General features: G+C 32.7%; 1 protein-coding gene and 1 long non-coding RNA gene across 3 annotated transcripts in view; one reads left to right on the top strand and one right to left on the bottom strand.

Moving 5' to 3' along the window:
* Positions 1–21,109, top strand: part of PTPRQ (protein tyrosine phosphatase receptor type Q) — a gene marked incomplete at its 5' end in the record, with an annotated part of 279,161 nt that overhangs the window by 249,971 nt on the left and 8,081 nt on the right. For both annotated transcript variants that reach the window (XM_080660148.1, XM_080660147.1), the window contains 7 exons: positions 1,706–1,732; positions 2,388–2,469; positions 5,822–5,912; positions 10,641–10,717; positions 16,854–16,988; positions 17,181–17,306; positions 18,112–18,260. In XM_080660148.1, coding sequence (XP_080516274.1) covers positions 1,706–1,732; positions 2,388–2,469; positions 5,822–5,912; positions 10,641–10,717; positions 16,854–16,988; positions 17,181–17,306; positions 18,112–18,260 — 687 coding nt within the window. The remainder of the gene's footprint in view (positions 1–1,705; positions 1,733–2,387; positions 2,470–5,821; positions 5,913–10,640; positions 10,718–16,853; positions 16,989–17,180; positions 17,307–18,111; positions 18,261–21,109) is intronic.
* Positions 10,232–20,903, bottom strand: LOC308244129. The gene is made up of 3 exons (XR_013960131.1): positions 20,786–20,903; positions 20,317–20,415; positions 10,232–12,803 (listed from the first exon to the last, which is right to left on the bottom strand). It is a non-coding gene; the product is annotated as an uncharacterized lncRNA (long non-coding RNA).

Below are 21,109 nucleotides of genomic sequence, written 5' to 3'. Positions count from 1 at the left end.
CTGGGTACTCAAGCAATCCTGAATCTTCTGAGAAAAGAGAGAATCTGTTCGGTCTGATTATCCTTAAATAGATGGACCATGAGCCTGTAATTAAATCAGATGTAGTTTGTTAGAATCTCACCAATCACAAACTGAAAAATGTTTCTTGTTGCCATAAAAATGATCTCCATGCAACTCAAGAATTTTCATTTGTTTGATGGAAATTGATTTGATAATTCAAGTATCTCATTTATTTCTATCTGAAGCTTGGTTAATTAGGATTTGCCTAACCTAATTCCCTTTCCATTCCTATTTCTGAGGAACATCATGGCATGGGAGCATTCAGGCATCAGGCATCTAAAGGGTCTTGGGTAGTGTGGGTTTAAGCCATAGTGTCTTTTTTCTTGATGGTCTTTGCTGAGGGGTAGTTATTTCCAATTGTTTCCTCAGTTCCTACTGTTGCCATGTCTGAAGGATTTCCAAGGCCTCTATTTCAGATTTTGTCTTCCTGTCTCCAAACCAAGGATTCTTCTGATATAATAACCCATTCAGCCATCTCCATATTCATTTGGAGTCAGGATTTCTCTGTTGCCTTCTTAGAATCACTAGAAGGTGTTGTGGAAAGCCCACAAGCTCGTCCACCAAGACTTTGCTCAAACCTTGGTCCTTTATCACCGTCATGCCATGTTTGATAATGAGATGCTCTCCCAGGTTACAGGCTGAGAAGCTGGGCGAGGTTTCCTTCTGCTTGAGGACACCTACAGTATTAACCAAGATTCTATCATTCTTCTTGACAATACTTGCTCCACCACCCCTGTACTTTTCACCAATCCCTATATTAGGATGAAATATACTTCTTTTTGACTCATGTTTTCTTCATTGAACACACCCCTTTGTGACCATCTTCATAATATTCATTATGCCATGGTTTTCAATCTAAGTATTTCCTTCCATTCATCCTTTACTTCACATAGCATCCTCTTATAAAGATTCTTTATTGAATGAATACAGTAAAATTATCCCCAATAATACTTAAAATTTAAAACTTTTTATAAGTTATATGTTTTACTTTATTTCATTATACTTTGTGGCCTTGTGCTTTTGCAGTGCTAATTTGTTGTGCATGACAAACTTGTTACTGAAGATATGCCCATTTCTGAATTTGTGTGTTGCATAGTCTACCTAGCTGCTAGAAATAATTTCAATTTTTTTCAGAGCATAAATAACATGACCAATGAACTGTCACAAAAGATATGTTTAAAATAACTGAAATGATTGTGATTTTTGTTATGATTATATGTTCATCAAAAGTCATTCATGAAACAAGCCTTAGGCAATATGATGTCATTTTTCAATGACCCATTCTTCCTGGTTCAGCATTCTCTATGGACAAAGAAAATATTTTTAAAATTCCCGTTAACTTTCTTATACCACTAAATACTATGCAATATATTAAAAAGTGACCCATTTTAATGTAGTGCCCCAAATACCTAACAATATAGAAAAGTTCCTTCTTAGATTGAGAAAGAAGCTAAATTATCATTTGGGTCCAAATAATATGTAACATTTAAAAGTGAAATAGAATATTAAATAATGATCTCATGTCAGTTAAAAGCATTGCACATTATACATAACTGGTTTATATTTTTCTTATTTTAATCTAGAACTCTTTTAGAAAGAGCCATACGCTCAACTCATAATGCATTTAACACAATCTCTGTTGCAGGTTACTTAGTTATAGAAAATCCATCAAGTAAGTTTATCAAATATCTTTTCTTCTTTTTGCATATCAACTTTAGACTCTCAGATTTGATGAATCATAATGTATGGTTCCTTTTTTGTATGTTTGTTAGAAAAACCTCCAAGCTGGATATAAATCATAAAAGCATGACTAATTGCATGGTAACTGGAGAAATGCTTTCTCTCTCTCTGGGGTGAAGTCTGCATGTCTGTATTTTAGCTTGGGAAGTAATACGGGGATATTTAAACTCCTTGGGGTTTAAAAGCCATGTCATTATGAGAATGAGGTCACTGCAATATTTTATATCTTCTAAAACCTTGTAATGTATAAAATGTTTTCTGTATGACAAAGAGGTATTATGTGCTTGAGGATTCAATGATAACTTTATGCCCCTACATTTACTTGAAAAACTTTCTTCATTAAAATGTTAAATCATTCACTTCAAGTCACTTAAAAATAGAAGGAATTTTGAACCATGAATACAAAAAAAAAAGTGCACTTAAAGGAGAAAAGTTAATTTTGTAAGTATGACAGAGTGACTTTATGGAGCTGGGTGGTTTATGGGGTTTGAAATGTCTGCTGTTCTTTAACTTGTTAACTAGTGCCATGCTAAAGTGAAAGAACTCAATCTAACGTGACTCCATTTTATACCTTTCCTTGCTTGGAGGCCGATAAGCAAGAAATCCTTCCTACAACACGTTGAAGAGCTTTGCACAAACAACAACCTAAAGTTTCAAGAAGAATTTTCGGTATGTTACCAACAGTTGTCACAACATTGCCAGACCTCTGGTCGTTTCATGTGTCACATTTCATGTCCACTTTAAGCATGCAAGGCCATGAAGGACTCTGGCCTTGATAATCAATACCCAATTACCAGGTTGATTGTTTGGATAGTAATGTTACACTGGGCGGCCTCTGGTGCAACCTGAACAGAATTATTCACCTACTGTGTCAGGAAAAGGTGCACTTCTTCAGACCTCCCGGGGATAGCATCCTAGCCTCCTTTCTTCTCTGCTCTCTCATTCAGATGTAGACGCTAATTTATAGCACTTGTATTCATTAGTTTTTGTTTGAGTATGGGGCTTGGGTTATACCATAAATGCAGTCTATATATAAATAATTATTTAAATATAGAAACTAAATAATTCCAATTTATATTTGCCTGCTTAGTTTATGTTTGTGATATAGGAGAACCTGAGACCAGAAGTTGATGTGTCCAGAGATTATACAAATAATGTTATTTATAGAACTGTCCAAAAATAAAAAAAATAGATAAGGAATGTCTATGTTTTACAAGGCCTATTTTTAAGTTACTATGAAAATAATGCCGTCTCATGTTATGGAAAGTAAGTAAAGAACTTGTCACCTAAAAACTATTCAAAAGTTAAGAATAGTTTTGTTGCTTTTAGCATTTTATATAGCTATAAGATTGAAGTTATTTTAAAATGAATGGTAGATATCAGATCTACAAGTTATTTTAAGACTTGTAAGCATCTTTCCTAACTAAGATGGTTATTTTGTATTATGAAAATAAAACAGATTTCTAAATGTCACCAAAACTTTTTTTCATAAAATTCATAGAGTGTGTGAACTTATGAAACAAAGAATTGAACAATTGGCTTGAGTGATTCAGCATTATAATATTTCAGTCTCTCAGGGAATAATAACAAAAAATGTGAGAAGATTAATGGTATTTCCTACAGCTTTTTGGTTATGCTTCTTAAGTAATATTGGTCTGGACTTAACAATATCGGTGGTACCATAAAACTCTTTTTAGCATTTACACAGCAAGAACTCTCAGTTTTTCAGAAGCAAAAGTGTAATTTCACTAGAATGGAAGCGAGTATAATTATATTATGCATGACTGAGTAGATGAAAAGTTTTATTAGCAATAACATTTTCACATATATTATACTGAGATAGTTTCTAGTTTAGCTTTTTTTGAGATCATGCTTTTAAGAATTTGGAGTGTTTTTATATAAATATATAGGTTTTGTGTATATGTTATATAAATGTATCTATATATGTGAGGGATTTGTTTTTTTTAATGTTTTTATCTAATGTTGTATTAAGTTTGTTAAAGCAAAATTATGTTTTAATAAACAAGTGCATATTTGATGCATATATTTGAAAAACCTTATAATTCAGGTTATATTCACATATTATACTTTAAATATTTATAAGCTCATACCATATGATAGGCATTGTATTTATCACTTTGATATATCAATTCCATATTTAATATCTAAGTGACTTTGGGCAAATCACTTAAACTCTGTGTGCTTTGATGTCCTCATCTATAAAATGATAGCATCTACCTCATTGAGTTGTGAAGACTAAAATGATTGAACATGTGTAATACCAGGAATAGTGGCTGGCACAAGTATTCCTACCAGAAAGAAGCTCATATTATGATAATAACTGCAGACATGTATATAAAGATTGCAGAGGCACTGTATCATGACAGAGATATTCATTAAGAAATGAGGATCGCCGAAACCGGTTTGGCTCAGTGGATGGAGCGTTGGCCTGCGGACTGAAGGGTCCCAGGTTCGATTCCGGTCAAGGGCATGTACCTTGGTTGCGGGCACATCCCCAGTGAGAGGTGTGCAGGAGGCAGCTGATTGATGTTTCTCTCTCATCGATGTTTCTGACTCTCTATCCCTCTCCCTTCCTCTCTATGAAATATCAATAAAATATATTTAAAAAAATAAAAAAAGAAAGAAATGAGGATCAACTCTGTTAGGATAGCAGTCAGGAAGGACTTCACAAAAAGGTGGCCTTTGAGATGAACTTCAGACAGAAATCCAATGAGTACATGAAGGGGAAAAGGTATTCCAGAGAGAGGGAATGAATGCAAAAGCATAAGGATGCAAAATGGTCCAACTGCGATCCCACTGAAAAGAGGAAACAGTAGGAGAGAGAGCTAACAGTAGGGAGGGTGGTTGAGGCCATCAAGTGTAACATTACTATCCAAACAATCAGCCTGGTAATTGTGTATTGATTATCAAGGCCAGAGTCATTTAAATCTATAAATGGACATTTATATGTGAAATAATTACAAAAGTACCACTGTTCAGGTAATTTCCGACTCACTTTTCTTCTCCCCTCTCCCACATAGTTCTTTGTCTCTTTCAAATATGCTCCCAATACTGTGACACATGGAAGCTGTAGGATTCCTCACTTGGTTAATTTTTTTTTCTAAGCCTCTGAGGCCAACACCCCAGAATTCAGAATTTTACACTGTCCCTATGCTCTAACACTTACCCACTTGCATAAGACTGTCCAGATTTTCTTTCTGATATAAAATAAGGTGGGAGGGAGAATTATTCAATTAAAATAAATTATTTATAATGATGTTGAACGAATTGTAAAAACAAATATTTAGTAGTTTTAAAGGAATTTGGCAAGTTGAGACATTTCTAAAATGAAAAATTATAAATTTCGAAAATGTAAATCTCAGCTCAACACAATAATGAATACGTTTTTAGCACCAACTTTCTTAATGATGAATAGATGATATCATGATTTTTCACCAAAATGTCAATAATAGATCTCCTTGACCCTTCATCTGTGTCTGATCATTCTTAATCGCACCTTTGCATTCTACTCTCGGTTTAACAATGCCTTCTGAGAGCAGGAATTGACCTTTGGCATCTTTTCAAACTGATCAGTGTTGTACCAATTACTAGGCATGAAATCACACTGCCTGAGGAGAAAAAACAAAAAATAAATCACTGGACTCTTTTCCCCTCCAAGTAGACATTAAAATATTAAATAATATTATATGTGTATATAATAAAACCATTAAGAAAATATGGGAAAGGGATAATAATATGTTTGCCACATCTTAGAGCTTCCCGAAGTATAAAGAAATTATACCAGAGAGCAATAGCCCAACTGACCACTTTTATTCAAGATATTTTCAGTGAAAGTTTACATAAATTCATTAAGGTTAATTATACCTTGTTTCTACAGTTCTGAGGAGAGTTTTCAATTTAAATATAAAAGGTTTTAGAAAAAAGAATGATCTTTTACTAAGTGGAATTTTTTGTTTACCTTTGAAATCAATGTAAACTGTGCAATGACTTCATTCCACAGGAATTACCAAAATTTCTTCAGGATCTTTCTTCAACTGATGCCGATCTGCCTTGGAACCGAGCAAAAAACCGCTTTCCAAACATAAAACCATGTATGTGCTCTTACCATCTCTGGTTTTAGCTGTGAAATGCTTTAACATGACCACAAAATGCATCTTAGCATTTTTTTCATTTCTTAAATATATTTTATTGCATATTAGTTAAATTATAATAATGTGTTTTGTTAGCAGCAACTGTCAAATTGTAGCATTTTTGCTTTGTTAATTTTATTAAAGTTAACATACATGGTTTGCAGCTTGTTCACACAAGGTTCACTTAATGCAGGTGCAAGAAACTGTAGACCTAATAGTTTTTCAGCTTTGTAATTTAACCCAAGTAACAAAACTCTCTAATATCTTCCTACCGACCTAGTTTTCAAATGGAAAGAGAAAGTTCACGTGGAACTTTGTGCATTAGTTTTCCTTAAGAGAATTGTGTTGCTTTCTTATGGACTATAAAAAGTGCATTGCAAAATATTCATTGAGAATCAAATATATTTAATAAAGTTAATGTACATTTATGCTTACCAGGATTGGTTTTACAAATAAGGCTGAGCTGTGCCTTACCATACTAAAAATGGCTTTGTTTTTCAATCAATAAGAAAAACAAAACATACTATTGCTTTAAGAATTAAAGAAAAAAACATAACATACTTCTAATAATAGCTATATATATGATGTTGTATTTTTGAACATGTTTCTGCTATCAATATTCTAATTTAATACCCTTTATATTATGAAATTAAAAGTGCTACTTGTGATGTTTTTAAATATTGTCAATATTTTTTCAAAATCTTAAAAGTTTTAAAATATTCTTAATTTTGAAACAAACATAATTTTCTCTTTGTGTTATGCCTTTTTGAAGCTATATTGAGAAACATTCCATACTTAAAAACTGAACTTTTCTGTCTAAAAAGACATATACTTAGAGAAGGATACAGTCACAGAATGTGAAGTCACGAAGTATATGGATAGGGAGAAATGAGCCAAATTCTGATATTCTAGAACTGGAGGATAACTGAGACATGAAATAAAAAATTTAAGGAAACATGATATAGGAGGTAGTAATCTAATGGAATCTGCTAATTCCCAAGAATTAGAATAGGATGAAAATACAAATAACTTTAATCCTAAAATCCTTTCTGGAACAAAACAAATCATAAGTAAATGACTTTAAGAGCAGTTGACAAATAAGACCTTATAGAAAATAAGAAATGTTTTACATCTCCAAACTTTTATGACATAACCTTTCTGAACAGGCCTTTTGGTCTTCCCTTTAAGAGAGTTAACTTGGGTTGGATGCATCATAAGTTTAAGAGTTATAGAAATTATATTTTTATACTCATCTGTACCTAAATTTCTTCCAAACTATCTAGTTCATGCACACTCAGTGGTATTCTGTGAAAATAAATACTATAGTTTGATTGAAGGACAGTTACTATGTAATATTTAATATTTGTTTACAATTATGTAGTTAGCTGAATGAATTTATTATGTCAGTATATGTAAAATAAGTAAATCAAATATGTCTAATTAGTTGTCCAGAATCAAAGAATATTTAACTTAAATATGTAAAAATTTGTTAGAGAAATATTTTTAAATGTGATATTTCAATCTTTCATTATTAAGATTTCACTGCATTATTATCTGGATTCACATCATAGCTATAAAATAGATAGTACTAGCTTATTTCTTATAGGATAAAATGAGAATAAGAATGGTTGATGGGACTAAATAAACAACCTTAGAACAAGAAGAACTGAAGAACATCATTATCCCAATTCTTGATTTCTGAGGCTAAGACAAAAAAATAATTGTTAGTGATGGACTTATGTTGTAAATTAATGATGTTCTGGAATATTAGAATGGACATTTCATGCATTTTATTTCTTTGTTAGAGTCAAATGGATAATATCCAGTTTTCTGCTTTCTTCTTAATTTCAGTACTAAAAACCAATGGTAATTTTTCAAATAATATATTACATCTATATCTATGGATTTATAGGAGGAATCTTTTTTCTTAACTGTCCTCTTAAAGAGTTGGAGGTCCTATAAGAAATAATTTTGTTAGGTAAAATTATATATTTTTTGAGAATGTTATTAGAATAATTTGTTAATTCAACTAACACATACCCTCTTTATAGTAATAAAAAAATAAGCTAAGAATACATGGGTTCTAATCAAATTCCCTGGGTTGAGATCCTATTTACCCACTAACTACTTTAGTGACTGGACATATTATTTATGGTTTCTCTCTCTTAAGGTTATTGTGAGGATCAGATGAAATAATCATGTAAATCAGTTTGCCCAGTAGTGAAACAGGAAAAACACTCAGTATGTTAGTTCTTACGATTGTAAATAATCAGTAGGTTGCTTATCTTACAAAAATGCTAACTTTCTGAATGACTAAGACTTGGGAATAGGCCCTTATGATCTATGGTCTGGGAATAACAAGATCACTTTCCTAGCCTGGGTTAAAAGGCAAGTGGTAAACTCACAGCCACCTCTATGCCCAGTCCATCCACCACCCACCCCTTCCCACACACACGGAAAAAGCAAATGAGTTTAGTCTAAATATATTTACCCACTGTGTTTGCAAAGAAGCCATAAAGCTGCAGAAATGTTTTTTCCCCTGTAGAGAATGAATTCATTTTAATAGAATCTGATTTTCAGCCTGAGCCAGATCAGTGAAGTGCATTGTTTCCCTTGAGTAATGTAGGAAGTAGAATTTCAAATATCACAGTGCGTTTTAGAAGGTATTAGCTTACAGGGCTTTAAGATGCTAGAATTAGCCACAAATACTTGCAGAAGAGATTTGCAAATCTCTGCTTGACAGGACATCATGACCTTCAGGAGTGTTCCAACACTACGAATAAAAAATTTAACTTCTTGTTGACTCAGTTATAAACCTTCCTTAGTTAAAAGACTAGCCACAATGCCATTAAAATAGTTTGATGATACCAAATTCAAAATCTTTAGAACACAATCATCAGCATGAATTTGCTAAACATTTCCCATCTCTAACTTTAACACCATTGGGCAAGTCATTAATTACTAATAATCTGGCTAAGTCATTTTAACATATAACATGGGCTCAAGTTTTAAGAATATGAGAAAATGTATTAAATGCTTACCATAGCTTTTATATAAGTTTTCCTCAAGAGGATTTTACAAAATAAAATTATAACTACATATTATAGCTGAGGTAACAAAGGAGGATGGTAGACAGATCATCTGGAATTCAAACCCAAACTCATTTTCCCATTTTTCCTCTGGTATTGAGTGCCTTCTCATTAAGATTTAAAAAAATCATTCAAAATAATTAATTAGTAATAATATATTATTTTTATTATTCCCATGTTTAGTTAAAATTAGCACTGGAAATTGCAATTATACTACCAACTTGGTAAAAAAAAATCCTCAGGGAAAAAATTAGTATTTTGAAGAAAAGTAATAGGAGTTATTTACATTTTCCAAATCTTAAAAATTCTAATAATTAAAAGTTTGGTATTAAATCAGGAATAGGCACATAAATTAATAGAAGAGAATAAGTACTCCAGAAATAGATGTAAATAATATAGAGAAACAAAGTGAATGAATAAAATAATATTTTGAATTAGAAGGGGAAGGTGGAATGTAAAAAAATAAGGTCTATTTGTTGTTTCAAATGGCAACAAGCAAACAAACAATAAAGGATAGATTTTTACTTCATTCTGTAAAATAAATAAATGAATAAATAAATCCCAATGGATTGAAAGTCTTAAAATAAAAGCAGAACATAATAAAGTTCCAGAATAAAATATGAATGAATTTGTGAAAATAGGAATATTGTTGACAACACCCTTGCATGAATGATAAAAGTAACTATAATGAAGCCATAATGAAAAAAAATGAGAAATTTGATTACAAAAAAATATATATTTTTATGTAGGATAAGATAGCTAGCTAGATTGATAGAGTAAGAGACAAACAACCAACAAAGGAGAAACGTTTAATACATGATACAATAAGGACACATGTAACCTTTGTTTTTAGTATAAAGTATTTTTAATAGGAAAGTGGTATAGTATGAAAAGGAAATGAATAGAAAAGGCCAATAAACAAGCAAAGCTGAATTTTACTTATAGTTAAGGGGATCAAAATAAATATTATGAGATACAAATTTGTATCAAAAGATCATAAATTAAAATGTTTGATAATATTGTGTGGTAGTGAAAGTAAGAGGAAACCGAATTGTTTGAACATTTTTGTTCAGAGTATGAATTGGTATAATTGCAGAACAATTTGGGACTATCTTTCAAAATTTGAAATGCACATTATGATTTGGGAATTTTACTGCTGGTAATATATAAATACACTCCAACATAGTACATGCAAAAACTTCAGTTGTCTTTATTCAGCATTTTATAAAATAAATGACATTAATCCAAATCTTTAAATATGATATAATCAAACAATGAAATACTACATGGATTTTTAAATAATGAGCTAGATATCATTGTTTATGTTAATATGGAATGATACAGGTAAATGAAAAAAGCAGTTAGTGACTAATTTTCTATTAGTATGTACAAAAAACTCTGGAAACATATGCAAGGACATATTAATAGTCATTGTCCCTAGGTAGTGAAAATATGTGATAAAATGGAACTTCTAATTTACTTTTAAACCCATCTGTAATGTTGAATGTTATATCATGAACTTCTTTGTATTATATTTATAGTAAAAATCTAGTAGCAATTTAAAATGGAATTAGCATTGATTTCTTACATTTTTTTCTAGATAATAATAACAGAGTGAAGTTGATAGCTGATGCTAGTATTCCAGGATCGGATTACATTAATGCCAGCTATGTTTCTGTAAGTTGTTATTTTTATATATTTTATATTTTTATAACTTAGATACTGAAATTATATTACTTTTCTAACTATTTAAAACAACAAACTCATTATAATCTCTATGGATCTTGATGTGCCAGTTTCTTACAACTGTGTACCCCCATTTTATAGAGGGGGAAATGGAGGCTTCTAATAGAGATTTCAACCTACCAACAATCATTTCACTAATAAGTGGCAGAAGTACAACTTCAGGTTCTATATCATTCTTGTGATTTTATGTAAGATCTATATGATGATTACTTTCAAATGTATATATATTTTAGCTTAAACTTCTTCCCCAATTTCAAACTCTTATACCCAATTGCCTTCATTAGACTTCCACTTGAATATCTGCTAGGGGTTTCCAGTTTAATATGTTCATAATGAACTCCTAATTTTCCCTTCAGATCTGCTCATCCTGGAGTCTTCCCCATCTTCCTTTTGAATTATTATTAATTCCTCTATTTTTCTTATACCCAACATCCAATCACACAAATTCTGCTGGCTCTGTCTTCTATATTCAGATCTCATCACTTCTCACCATCCCCATTGCTATCATTCAGCTACCCCTTTGGTTTGTTTATTGTAATAACCTTCTAACAACTCTTTCTCCTTCCACCTTTAACCCCCTATAGGCTAGTCTTCTTACAGAAACCAGAGTGAAACTGTTAAAAAATACACTCTGTATGTTTATAAATTTTCAACTGCTTTCTGTATCATTCATAGTAAAAAACAAAGGACCTAAAAACATCCTCATCATCCCTTCCCTGTTCTTTCTGATGTCATCATCTAAGACTGTCCCCCCTCATGTACTCCACTCCAGCCACTTACTGTTCATAGAACAATCCGGACACATTTCTCCTTTAATATTGTTACACTTGACTTTTTCCTATGTGGAACACTTCCTCCCACCCCAGTAATGTAGGGCTTACTCTCTTTCTTCTTTAAGTCTCTTCCAAGCTCTCATCATTGAGTATTCTCTGAATACCTTATTTTCCAAAAGCCGTCTCTCATAGCATGGATCACAATTAAAACTTCTATGTATTTAAGTCTTGTATCCATTTTCAGTTTATTTTTGTGTATGGTGTAAGTTGGTGATCTAGTTTCATTTTTTTGCATGTATCTGTCCAATTTTCCCAACACCATTTATTGAAGAGACTGTCTTGACTCCATTGTATGCTCATGCCTCCTTTGTCAAATATTAATTGCGCATATTGGTTTGGGTCGATATCTGGATTCTCTATTCTATTCCATTGATCTATATGTATGTTCTTGTGCCAGTACCAGGCTGTTTTGAGGACAGTGGCTTTGTAATACAGCTTGAAATCTGGTATTGAGATCCCTCCTACTTTATTCTTCTTTCTCAGGATTGCTGTGGCTATTCGGGGTCTTTTTTTATTCCAGATGAATTTTTGGAGAGTTCTTTCTAGGTCTGTGAAATATGCAGTTGGTATTTTAATGGGGAGTGCATTGAATCTATAGATTGCTTTGGGTAGTATGGACATTTTAATGATGTTGATTCTACCAATCCATGAACATGGTATGTTCTTCCATCTGTTTACATCTTCCTCTATCTCTTTTTTCAGTGTCCTGTAGTTTTCCGCGTATAGGTCTTTTACCTCCTTGGTTAGGTTTATTCCTAAGTATCTTAAGTTTTTTGGTGCGATGGTAAATGGGATTGCTTTTTTAGTCTCTCTTTCTGTAAGTTCACTGTTGGTGTATAGAAATGCCATAGATTTCTTGGCGTTAATTTTGTATCCTGCTACATTGCCAAATTCATTTATTAAGTCTGTTAGTTTTTTGATGGAGTCTTTCGGGTTTTTTATGTACAATATCATGTCATCTGCAAATAAGGACAGCTTTACTTCTTCTTTTCCAATTTGGATGCCTTTTATTTCTTCTTCTTGTCTAATCACAATGGCTAATACTTCCAGTACTATGTCGAACAGGAGTGGTGAGAGTGGGCATCCCTGTCTTGTTCCTGACGGGAAACCATAAAAATACTAGAGGAATCCACAGGCAGCAAAATCTCAGACATGCCGAAGGAACTTCTTCACTGATACTGCCCCTAGGGCAATGGAAGCCAAAGAGAAAATAAACAAATGGGACTACATCAAAATAAAAAGCTTTTGCACAGCAAAAGAAACCATCAACAAAACAACAAGAAACCGCACTGTATGGGAGAACGTATATGCAAATGTTATCACTGATAAAGGTTTAATCTCCAACATCTACAGGCAGCTTATTCATCTTAATAAAAGGAAGATAAATGATCCAATAAAAAAATGGGCAACGGACCTAAATAGAATCTTTTCGAAAGAAGACAGAAGGAAGGCCAAGAGACACATGAAAACATGCTCAAAGTCACTAATTATCCAAGAGATGCAAATCAAAACGACAATGCGATACCATCTCACACCTGTCAGAATGGCTATCATCAACAAATCAACAAACGGCAAGTGTTGGCCAGGATGCGGAGAAAAAGGAACCCTCGTGCACTGCTGGTGGGAATGCAGACTGGTGCAGCCACTGTGGAGAACAGTATGGAGTTTCCTCAAAAAACTGAAAATGGAACTCCCATTTGACCCAGTAATCCCACTCCTAGGAATATATCCTAAGAAACTAGAAACACCCATCAGAAAGGATATATGCACCTCTATGTTCATAGCAGCACAATTTACAATAGCTAAGATTTGGAAACTGCCTAGGTGCCCGTCAGCCGATGACTGGATCAGAAAACTATGGTACATCTGCACAATGGAATACTATGCTGCCATAAAAAAGAAGGAATTATTACCATTTGTAGGCACCTGGATGGAATTAGAGAACATTATGCTAAGTGAAATAAGCCAGTCAATGAAAGAAAAATACCACATGATCTCACTAATTTGGGATAATGAAAAACAGTATAAACTGATGAACAAAAAGATAGATACAGAGGCAGTAAAGCATCAAACAGACTGTCAAATTACAGTGGGAAGGTTAGGGAGAGGTGGAGGAAATAAGAGATCAACTGAAGGACTTATATGCATCCATATAAGAGTAACCAACAGATGCAAAACATTGGGGGGTGAGGGCATGTATGGGAGGGGGTTGGGGGGGGGGCAATGGTAAGATATTTACACATATAATACCTTAATAAAAAAAATAAAAAATAAAATAAATAAATAAAAATGTTCTTAAAAACAAACAAACAAAAAAAAAACAACTTCTATGTATTTTGTTATTTAGTAGACTTAATAATAGGCTTAATGTCTATTTCCCCTAAATAGAATATAAGATAAATGAGGTTAGGATTTATAGTGTCTTTTGTCAGTGATGAATTGTCAGCTCCTAGAACAGTGCCTGGCACATAGTAGGCATTCATCAATATTATTTGAATACAGTAACATGCATATTAAAAAAATTGTGACTAAATTGATGAAAACATTAATGGTTTTTCATTCTGGATAGTGAGATTGTAGGTAAAGTCTTCATTCTATTATATATACTTTTCTGAATTTTCCAAACATTGTATACTAAATATATATTACTTTTTTAGTCCTAAAATAACTCCAAACTCTTAAAATGTAAAATAATTGAATAGTCATGTTTACTTCAACTGAGATTGGAAAAACAGAAATACTTTAACAATTAATGTATTTAAGAGACTCAAAGTTTTACCCCAGAGACTGTCAATGGCTAGCAGTGAGATATGGGGAAATCACCTAAAGTGCCTCATTATTCTTTCAAGTAAAATAAGTTACTTGAAATTAAAAATGTGTATTATTCTTATATAATATTTTATTCTCTGACTAAGATAATTCCAATTTAAAAATAAACTTTATCTTTTATTCCTATTTCTTTAAATATTTTGATGTTTGGAATAAATATGATTCCATTATTACCTTTTTATTTACACAGTACCTTTTGTAAGCAAAATCCACAGATATGGCACAAGTTGCATGCCTACATTCCAGGTGAATGGACCAGGGTTTAGCACAATTTGATAAAATGTACAAGAGCTGTCAAAATAAAGTTGAAGCAAATCACTGGTCATATGTCCAGCAGGCATGGCTTAGTGGTTAAGCATCAGCCTGTGAACCAGGAGGTCATGGTTCGATTCCTGGTCAGGGTACATGCCTAGATTTCTGGCTCGATCCCCAGTATGGGGTGTGCAGGAGGCAGCCAATCAATGATTCTCTCACATCATAATGTTTCTCTGTCTCTCCCTCCCTCTTCCTTACTCTCTGAAATCATTAAAAAAATATATTTTAAGAAATTCTGTGTTCTTGTAATAGCTAAATAAACCTTCATATTACCCATGTTACTATTTTCTTTCCTTCATTTTTACTTATTTTCTATTTTTTTCCATTGCAATTTATATGCAATATTATTTTGTATTAGTGTCAGGTATACAGCACAGTGGTTAAACAACCATATCTTTAAAAGTGTTCCACCTGATATTTCCAGTACCCATCTGGCACCATACATTGTTATTACAACATTATTAGCTATATTTCCTATGCCATACTTTATATCCCCATAACTATTTTGTAACTACTAATCTGTACTTCTCAATCCTATCACCTTTTTCATCCAGTCCTCCAAACCGCCTTCCCTCTGTCAACCATCAGTCTGTTCTCTGTATCTGTACCCAACATTACTCTTGGTTCTGAGATCTAGAGAATAAACACTAACACCAAAGCTTAAGTAGATAAGTAATTTCTTAGAGGAAGAGAATGAAAATTTCTGCAAAACCCATGAATATATGACAGAAACAGTGGAGTGGGTAAGCGTGCTGGCTCTGGACTCACACCAACTATGAGACGTTGAGCAAATTCACATTTCTAAGCTTCAGTATCTTCATTTATAAAATGAGGATAATAGCCCTAACTGGTTTGGCTCAATGGATAGAGTGTCAGCCTGTGGACTCAAGGGTCCCAGGTTCAATTCTGGTCAAGGGCATGTACCTTGGTTGCAGGCACATCCCCAGTAGGAGGTGTGCAGGAGGCAGCTGATCAATGTTTCTCTCTTATCGATGTTTCTAACTCTTTATCCCTCTCCCTTCCACTCTGTAAAAAATCAATAAAATATATTTTAAAAAAATAAAATAAAATGAGGATAATAATAATACTTATTCACAAGGGTTTTAGAAGAAATAAGTTAATTAAAATATTTCCTATAAATTGCTTAGTGTATTTTCTGGTATAAAGTAAGCATTTGATTAAGGTCAACATTATTGTTGTTTCTTTTTTTATGTAGTCCATGTTTTATTGAAAAGTTAGAAATAAATTTCAAGAACAATTAGTTCATTTAATATATCACATTGTGAGGTTAAAATTAGGTGTTGGACATTTTGAGTAATATTATTTAGCATTCAAACTGCACAATATTTTAAAATATTAAACTATTTTACACTAGTATATTTTGCACATACTGCTCAATAACTAATGCAGACTGGTGCAGCCACTGTGGAAAACTGTATGGAGTTTCCTCAAAAAATTAAAAATGGAACTCCCATTTGACTCAGCAATCCCACTTCTAGGAATATATCCCAAGAAATCAGAAATACCAATCTAACGGATATATGCATCCCTATGTTCATAGCACAATTTACAATAGCTAAGATTTGGAAACAGCCTAAATACCTATCAGTAGATGACTGTATTAAAAAACTGTGATACATCTACACAATGGAATACTTCGCTGCTGTGAAAAAGAAGGAACTCTTATCATTTGCAATAGCATAGATGGACCTGGAGAGCATTATGCTAAGCGAAATAAGCCAGTCAGAGAAATATAAATATCATATGATCTCACTCATTGTGGAATATAATGAACCATATAAACTGATGGACAAAAACAGATCCAGAGACAAAGAAGCAATGAACAGACCATCAAACCTCAGGGGAGGGGGGTAAGAGATCAACCAAAGGACTTGTATGCATGCATATAAGCATAACCAATGGACACAGACAGTAGGGGGATGAGGGCATGTTCGGGGAGTGGGAGTGGCTGGGGAGAGGTCAATGGGGGAAAAAGGAGACATATGTAATAAAAAGCAGACAAAAGAAAACCTATTATCTATTTACATATATGTAAATGCTGATGTAATGTTGTATTTATGTCCTTCTAGGGTTACTTATGTCCAAATGAATTTATTGCTACTCAAGGTCCATTACCAGGAACAGTTGGGGATTTTTGGAGAATGGTTTGGGAAACCAGAGCAAAAACATTGGTTATGCTAACACAGTGTTTTGAAAAAGGGCGGGTAAGTTTTTTTTAATCTTTTCACAAAATATTATTTTATAATTGTGTTAATGTATGTGTGACAATTTCAGCTGATACTACAAATCATCAATAACTTGGATATCTATAAGGCAATTTTAACCAAGTAGCAATAACTGTGATACATATCCATATAACAGTGGTTCTTATGAGTGGTGATTTTCTCTGAATACAGATCAGATGCCATCAGTATTGGCCAGAGGACAACAAACCAGTTACGGTGTTTGGAGATATAGTGATTACAAAGCTAATGGAGGATGTTCAAATAGATTGGACCATCAGGGATCTGAAAATTGAAAGGGTAAAAAATGGCGGGGGCAGGAACGTGATAGCAAATATGAATGCTCTAAATTTGTAAAATGAATTCCTAGAACTATGCCTTGCAATGTTTTCCTATTGTCATCATTTCCTGTATAGTCAACAATGCTTTCCTATTGTCATCTTAAACAGATGTTTTGAATTGTCATCTAACTTCAATATCTATGTCACTGTGTCTAAATTCCAAATCACTTGGTTAAAGTTTATATTAACCAGTTAGCATCAAATTCTCAAGTAGACAAGGAGGAAATAACTAGATTACTAGGATTATTTTATTTGATAAACTATAATATTTATTTAAACCAAGGATTTCCCAAATCACTCTTCTCTATCTGCGTTCAGTACAGATGTGATAGCGTGGGATCTCTCTTTATCAGTCTGTAGAAGTGTCTATACACACAGAAAATAATATAAGGATCTTTGTACTTTCCGACATTATCAGACACCCAATATCTGTATTTTGAATAATTAATGAAAGTGTTTATTTAAGTTTAGGGTCAAAATTTTTTCAAAATCTACTTTTACAATGCTACAAAATGTTATACTACATTTGAATATAAATATGTTATCATCTCTTTGCAAGCTTTCTTATTGTTTTTATTCATACTACAGGCAATTTTCTTTATGGTGGCAGCAGTAAAAGACCTTACAGGAAAAATAAAAACAGTTTTTCTGTTTGGTAAACAGTCATTTTTAAAAGATCACTTTCAAAAGGCATCAGCTCTCTCAACCTTCATTATGTACTTAAATGATTGTGTCATGCTTCTTAAATCTGTCACTTTGTTTAGCATGGGGATTGCATGACTGTCCGACAGTGTAACTTTACTGCGTGGCCTGAGCATGGGGTTCCTGAAAACAGTACCCCACTCATTCACTTTGTGAAGTTGGTTCGAGCAAGCCGAGCACATGACACCACACCTATGATTGTTCACTGCAGGTAAGGAAGATATATTATTAGAACCTTACATGAGACACTATAAATAGTCTTTAAACTCAATGTGGTCTTTCATTATCATGATACTATTGATTATTTTTCTGGCAGAAGTTAATGTAGATTCATTCCAGCTTTTACTTTTCAGATATATTACTGGCTATAATAAATAAAGATGTAGCTTTATAAAAGTTCAGATGGTAGAAATAAAGTGATTGATAAATATATCTAAAAGACATATATAACAGTATAGACCTTTTCCTGAATTCTTGCCTGGATTTTACCTTTATAGGCCTTTTAAAAATTAAATATTATAGCCCATCATTAATGTATGTGTGTTTGTGTGTATGTGTAAGATTTTATGTATAAACGTCTTATCTTTTATTATTTCAACAGATATTAGTATACTATTGTAATGTAAACATTTCTTGTTAAAGCAAATTTCTAGATGGATATTACAGAGGATAATTAAAAGAAAATGAAGATCAATTTAAGTGACCAACCCAAGTATAATTCCAAATTTCTACAAAGTTTTAGCTATTCAAATGTCTTCCTTTGATCTGAACCTCTGAACATGGTTAATAGAATATGAGCATAAATTGAGATTTTTCCCCTTCATTATTTATACTGGTATTTAATACTCTTAAAAATAAAACTTAAGGTTGTCTAGTATTCAGAGTGTTTCTGGACAGATTGATTCAATTTTTGTTTTCTATCATGATATATCTAAATCAATTTCAATTTGAGTGTCTTCAACAGTTGGAGTTTGGAGAGTAGAGAAAAAGTGAGTGATATACTGTTTTGTGATTCCACGTATGTAAAATACCTAGAATAGCTAAATTAATACAGACAGAAAGAATGACAGTTATCAGGGACTTGGGGGAGACAGAGATGAGGAGTTACTGTTTAATGGGTAGAGAGCTTTTGTTTGGGGTGATGAAAATTTCTGAAAGGGGATAGTGGTCATGATTGCACAACAGTGTCAATGTGCTTAATGGCACTGAATTATGCACTGCCAAATGGTTAAAATGGTAAATTTTATGTTGTGTATCATTTACCACAATAAAACACTTTAATCAGCAATATATTTTGAACACATTAATCATTAATTGTAATAATTAATAAGTTGGTTATTATAATAATTTTAAAGTTTGTTATTAATTATAATAATCAATAAGTTTATTATTAATCATAATAATTCTAAAATTTAGTTTATTAATAATTTTTCGAATGGGTATATATTATAATTAGTGTGGTTAAGTAAGAAAATATCAATTCATCCAGATTTTTACTTTTTTTAAAGGAAAAAACTCAATCTGTAATTTAAATGGTCATACTTTTTCCAGGGATATTTTGGATTTTTTTAAATTATAAGAGAGCCCTAGTTGGTTTGGCATAGTGAATAGATGTCGGCCTTCGGACTGAAGGGTTCTGGGTTCGATTCTAGTCAAGGGCACTTGCCTGGGTTGCAGGCTCGATCCCCAGTGTGGGGCGTGCAGGAGGCAGCCAATCAATGATTCTCTCTCATCATTGATGTTTCTATCTCTTTCTCCCTCTCCCTTCTTCTCTAAAATTAATAAAAATATATTAAAAATAAAATAAAATAACTTCTCTTTAAAATAAATAAATATAAAAATAAATTATAAGAGTAATACATAAATACCTGCTCTTTTTCCCCAATTTTAAAATATTATTTTATTTTAGCTTAAAACACAAATGAACATTCATTCATTAATGATAATATGTCTGAAGATTGTAGTTACAAGTCATCTTTTTTGTATTTAATTCTCTTAATATGTCCTATTTTTATAAATTTAGGTTTATTACATGAATGCTTTCTCTTGATAAAATATCTGAACAATGTTTATATTTAAAAAGCATATAGAACAAGATATCAAAGTCTCATTTTTACCTTACCAATTATATTTTCCCTTCATATACATAATATTTTTAACAAAGTAGTATATAGTATAAATGACACAACAGTTTGCTCCTAAATGTAGTGATTTATTTTAAATTGGCATCATTAATGATTAAAACCTTTAATGGATAGTTGCCTCACCTTCTCTGTATCTTCCTTATGCACAGCCACTGGCACTAAGTCCATTGGAAAAGGAAAGCACCTCCTCTCTTGAAGCCTCAAAAACAGTAGAGTCTTCTCCTTTGTGATTTAAATAAATAAAAGAGATTACAGAAAAGTGGGATTATGTTAATAATCATTTTTAAATATCATGTTAAACCTACTAAGTTTTTATTTCCAACTCTGACTTCTTACCTCAAATTTCAGTTTAATATGACAACCTGGATGACCACAAAATTCTGAAAATTAAATGTGTCCAAAACTGAACACTTGATTCAATTTCCAATCTCACTCCTTCTCCTCCTTCCCAAGTTTGTAAACAGTAAGTCCACTCTGCTTGGTCCAGAAACTCTGAACTCATCCTTGACTTCCCTCTTCCTCTCACATTCCACATTCCAGACTACCGCCAGCTCTGACCCGGCCCATCACCTCTCCACTCCGCTCTCCTCACCATGATCTCCTTGCTCTTCTTTGAACACAGAACATTCTGCCACTCAGATCTGTTCTTCCACTCCCTCCGGCTGCCATGCTCCTCTCCCACATACCCACGTGGTGCGCTCCCTAACCTTATCAAGTTTCCTTTCAAACGTTATGTTATCAGAGAAGCTTTCTCTGATGACCCTATCCTACCCTATCACACTCCATCTCCTAACCTGATTTATGTATCGTCATAACACCCATTACTGCCGGTACATACTATGCATGTCTGTTTGTGTAACACTATAATCTGTCCTCCAGAGTACAAATTTATATGTGAGGAACTTTATTTTTTCAC

This window comes from Plecotus auritus (genome assembly GCF_963455305.1).
Source record: "Plecotus auritus genome assembly, chromosome: 3".
Classification (NCBI taxonomy): Eukaryota; Metazoa; Chordata; class Mammalia; order Chiroptera; family Vespertilionidae; genus Plecotus; species Plecotus auritus.
The sequence above is the reverse complement of the archived record's forward strand: the minus strand, read 5'-3'. Positions and strand labels throughout refer to the sequence as shown.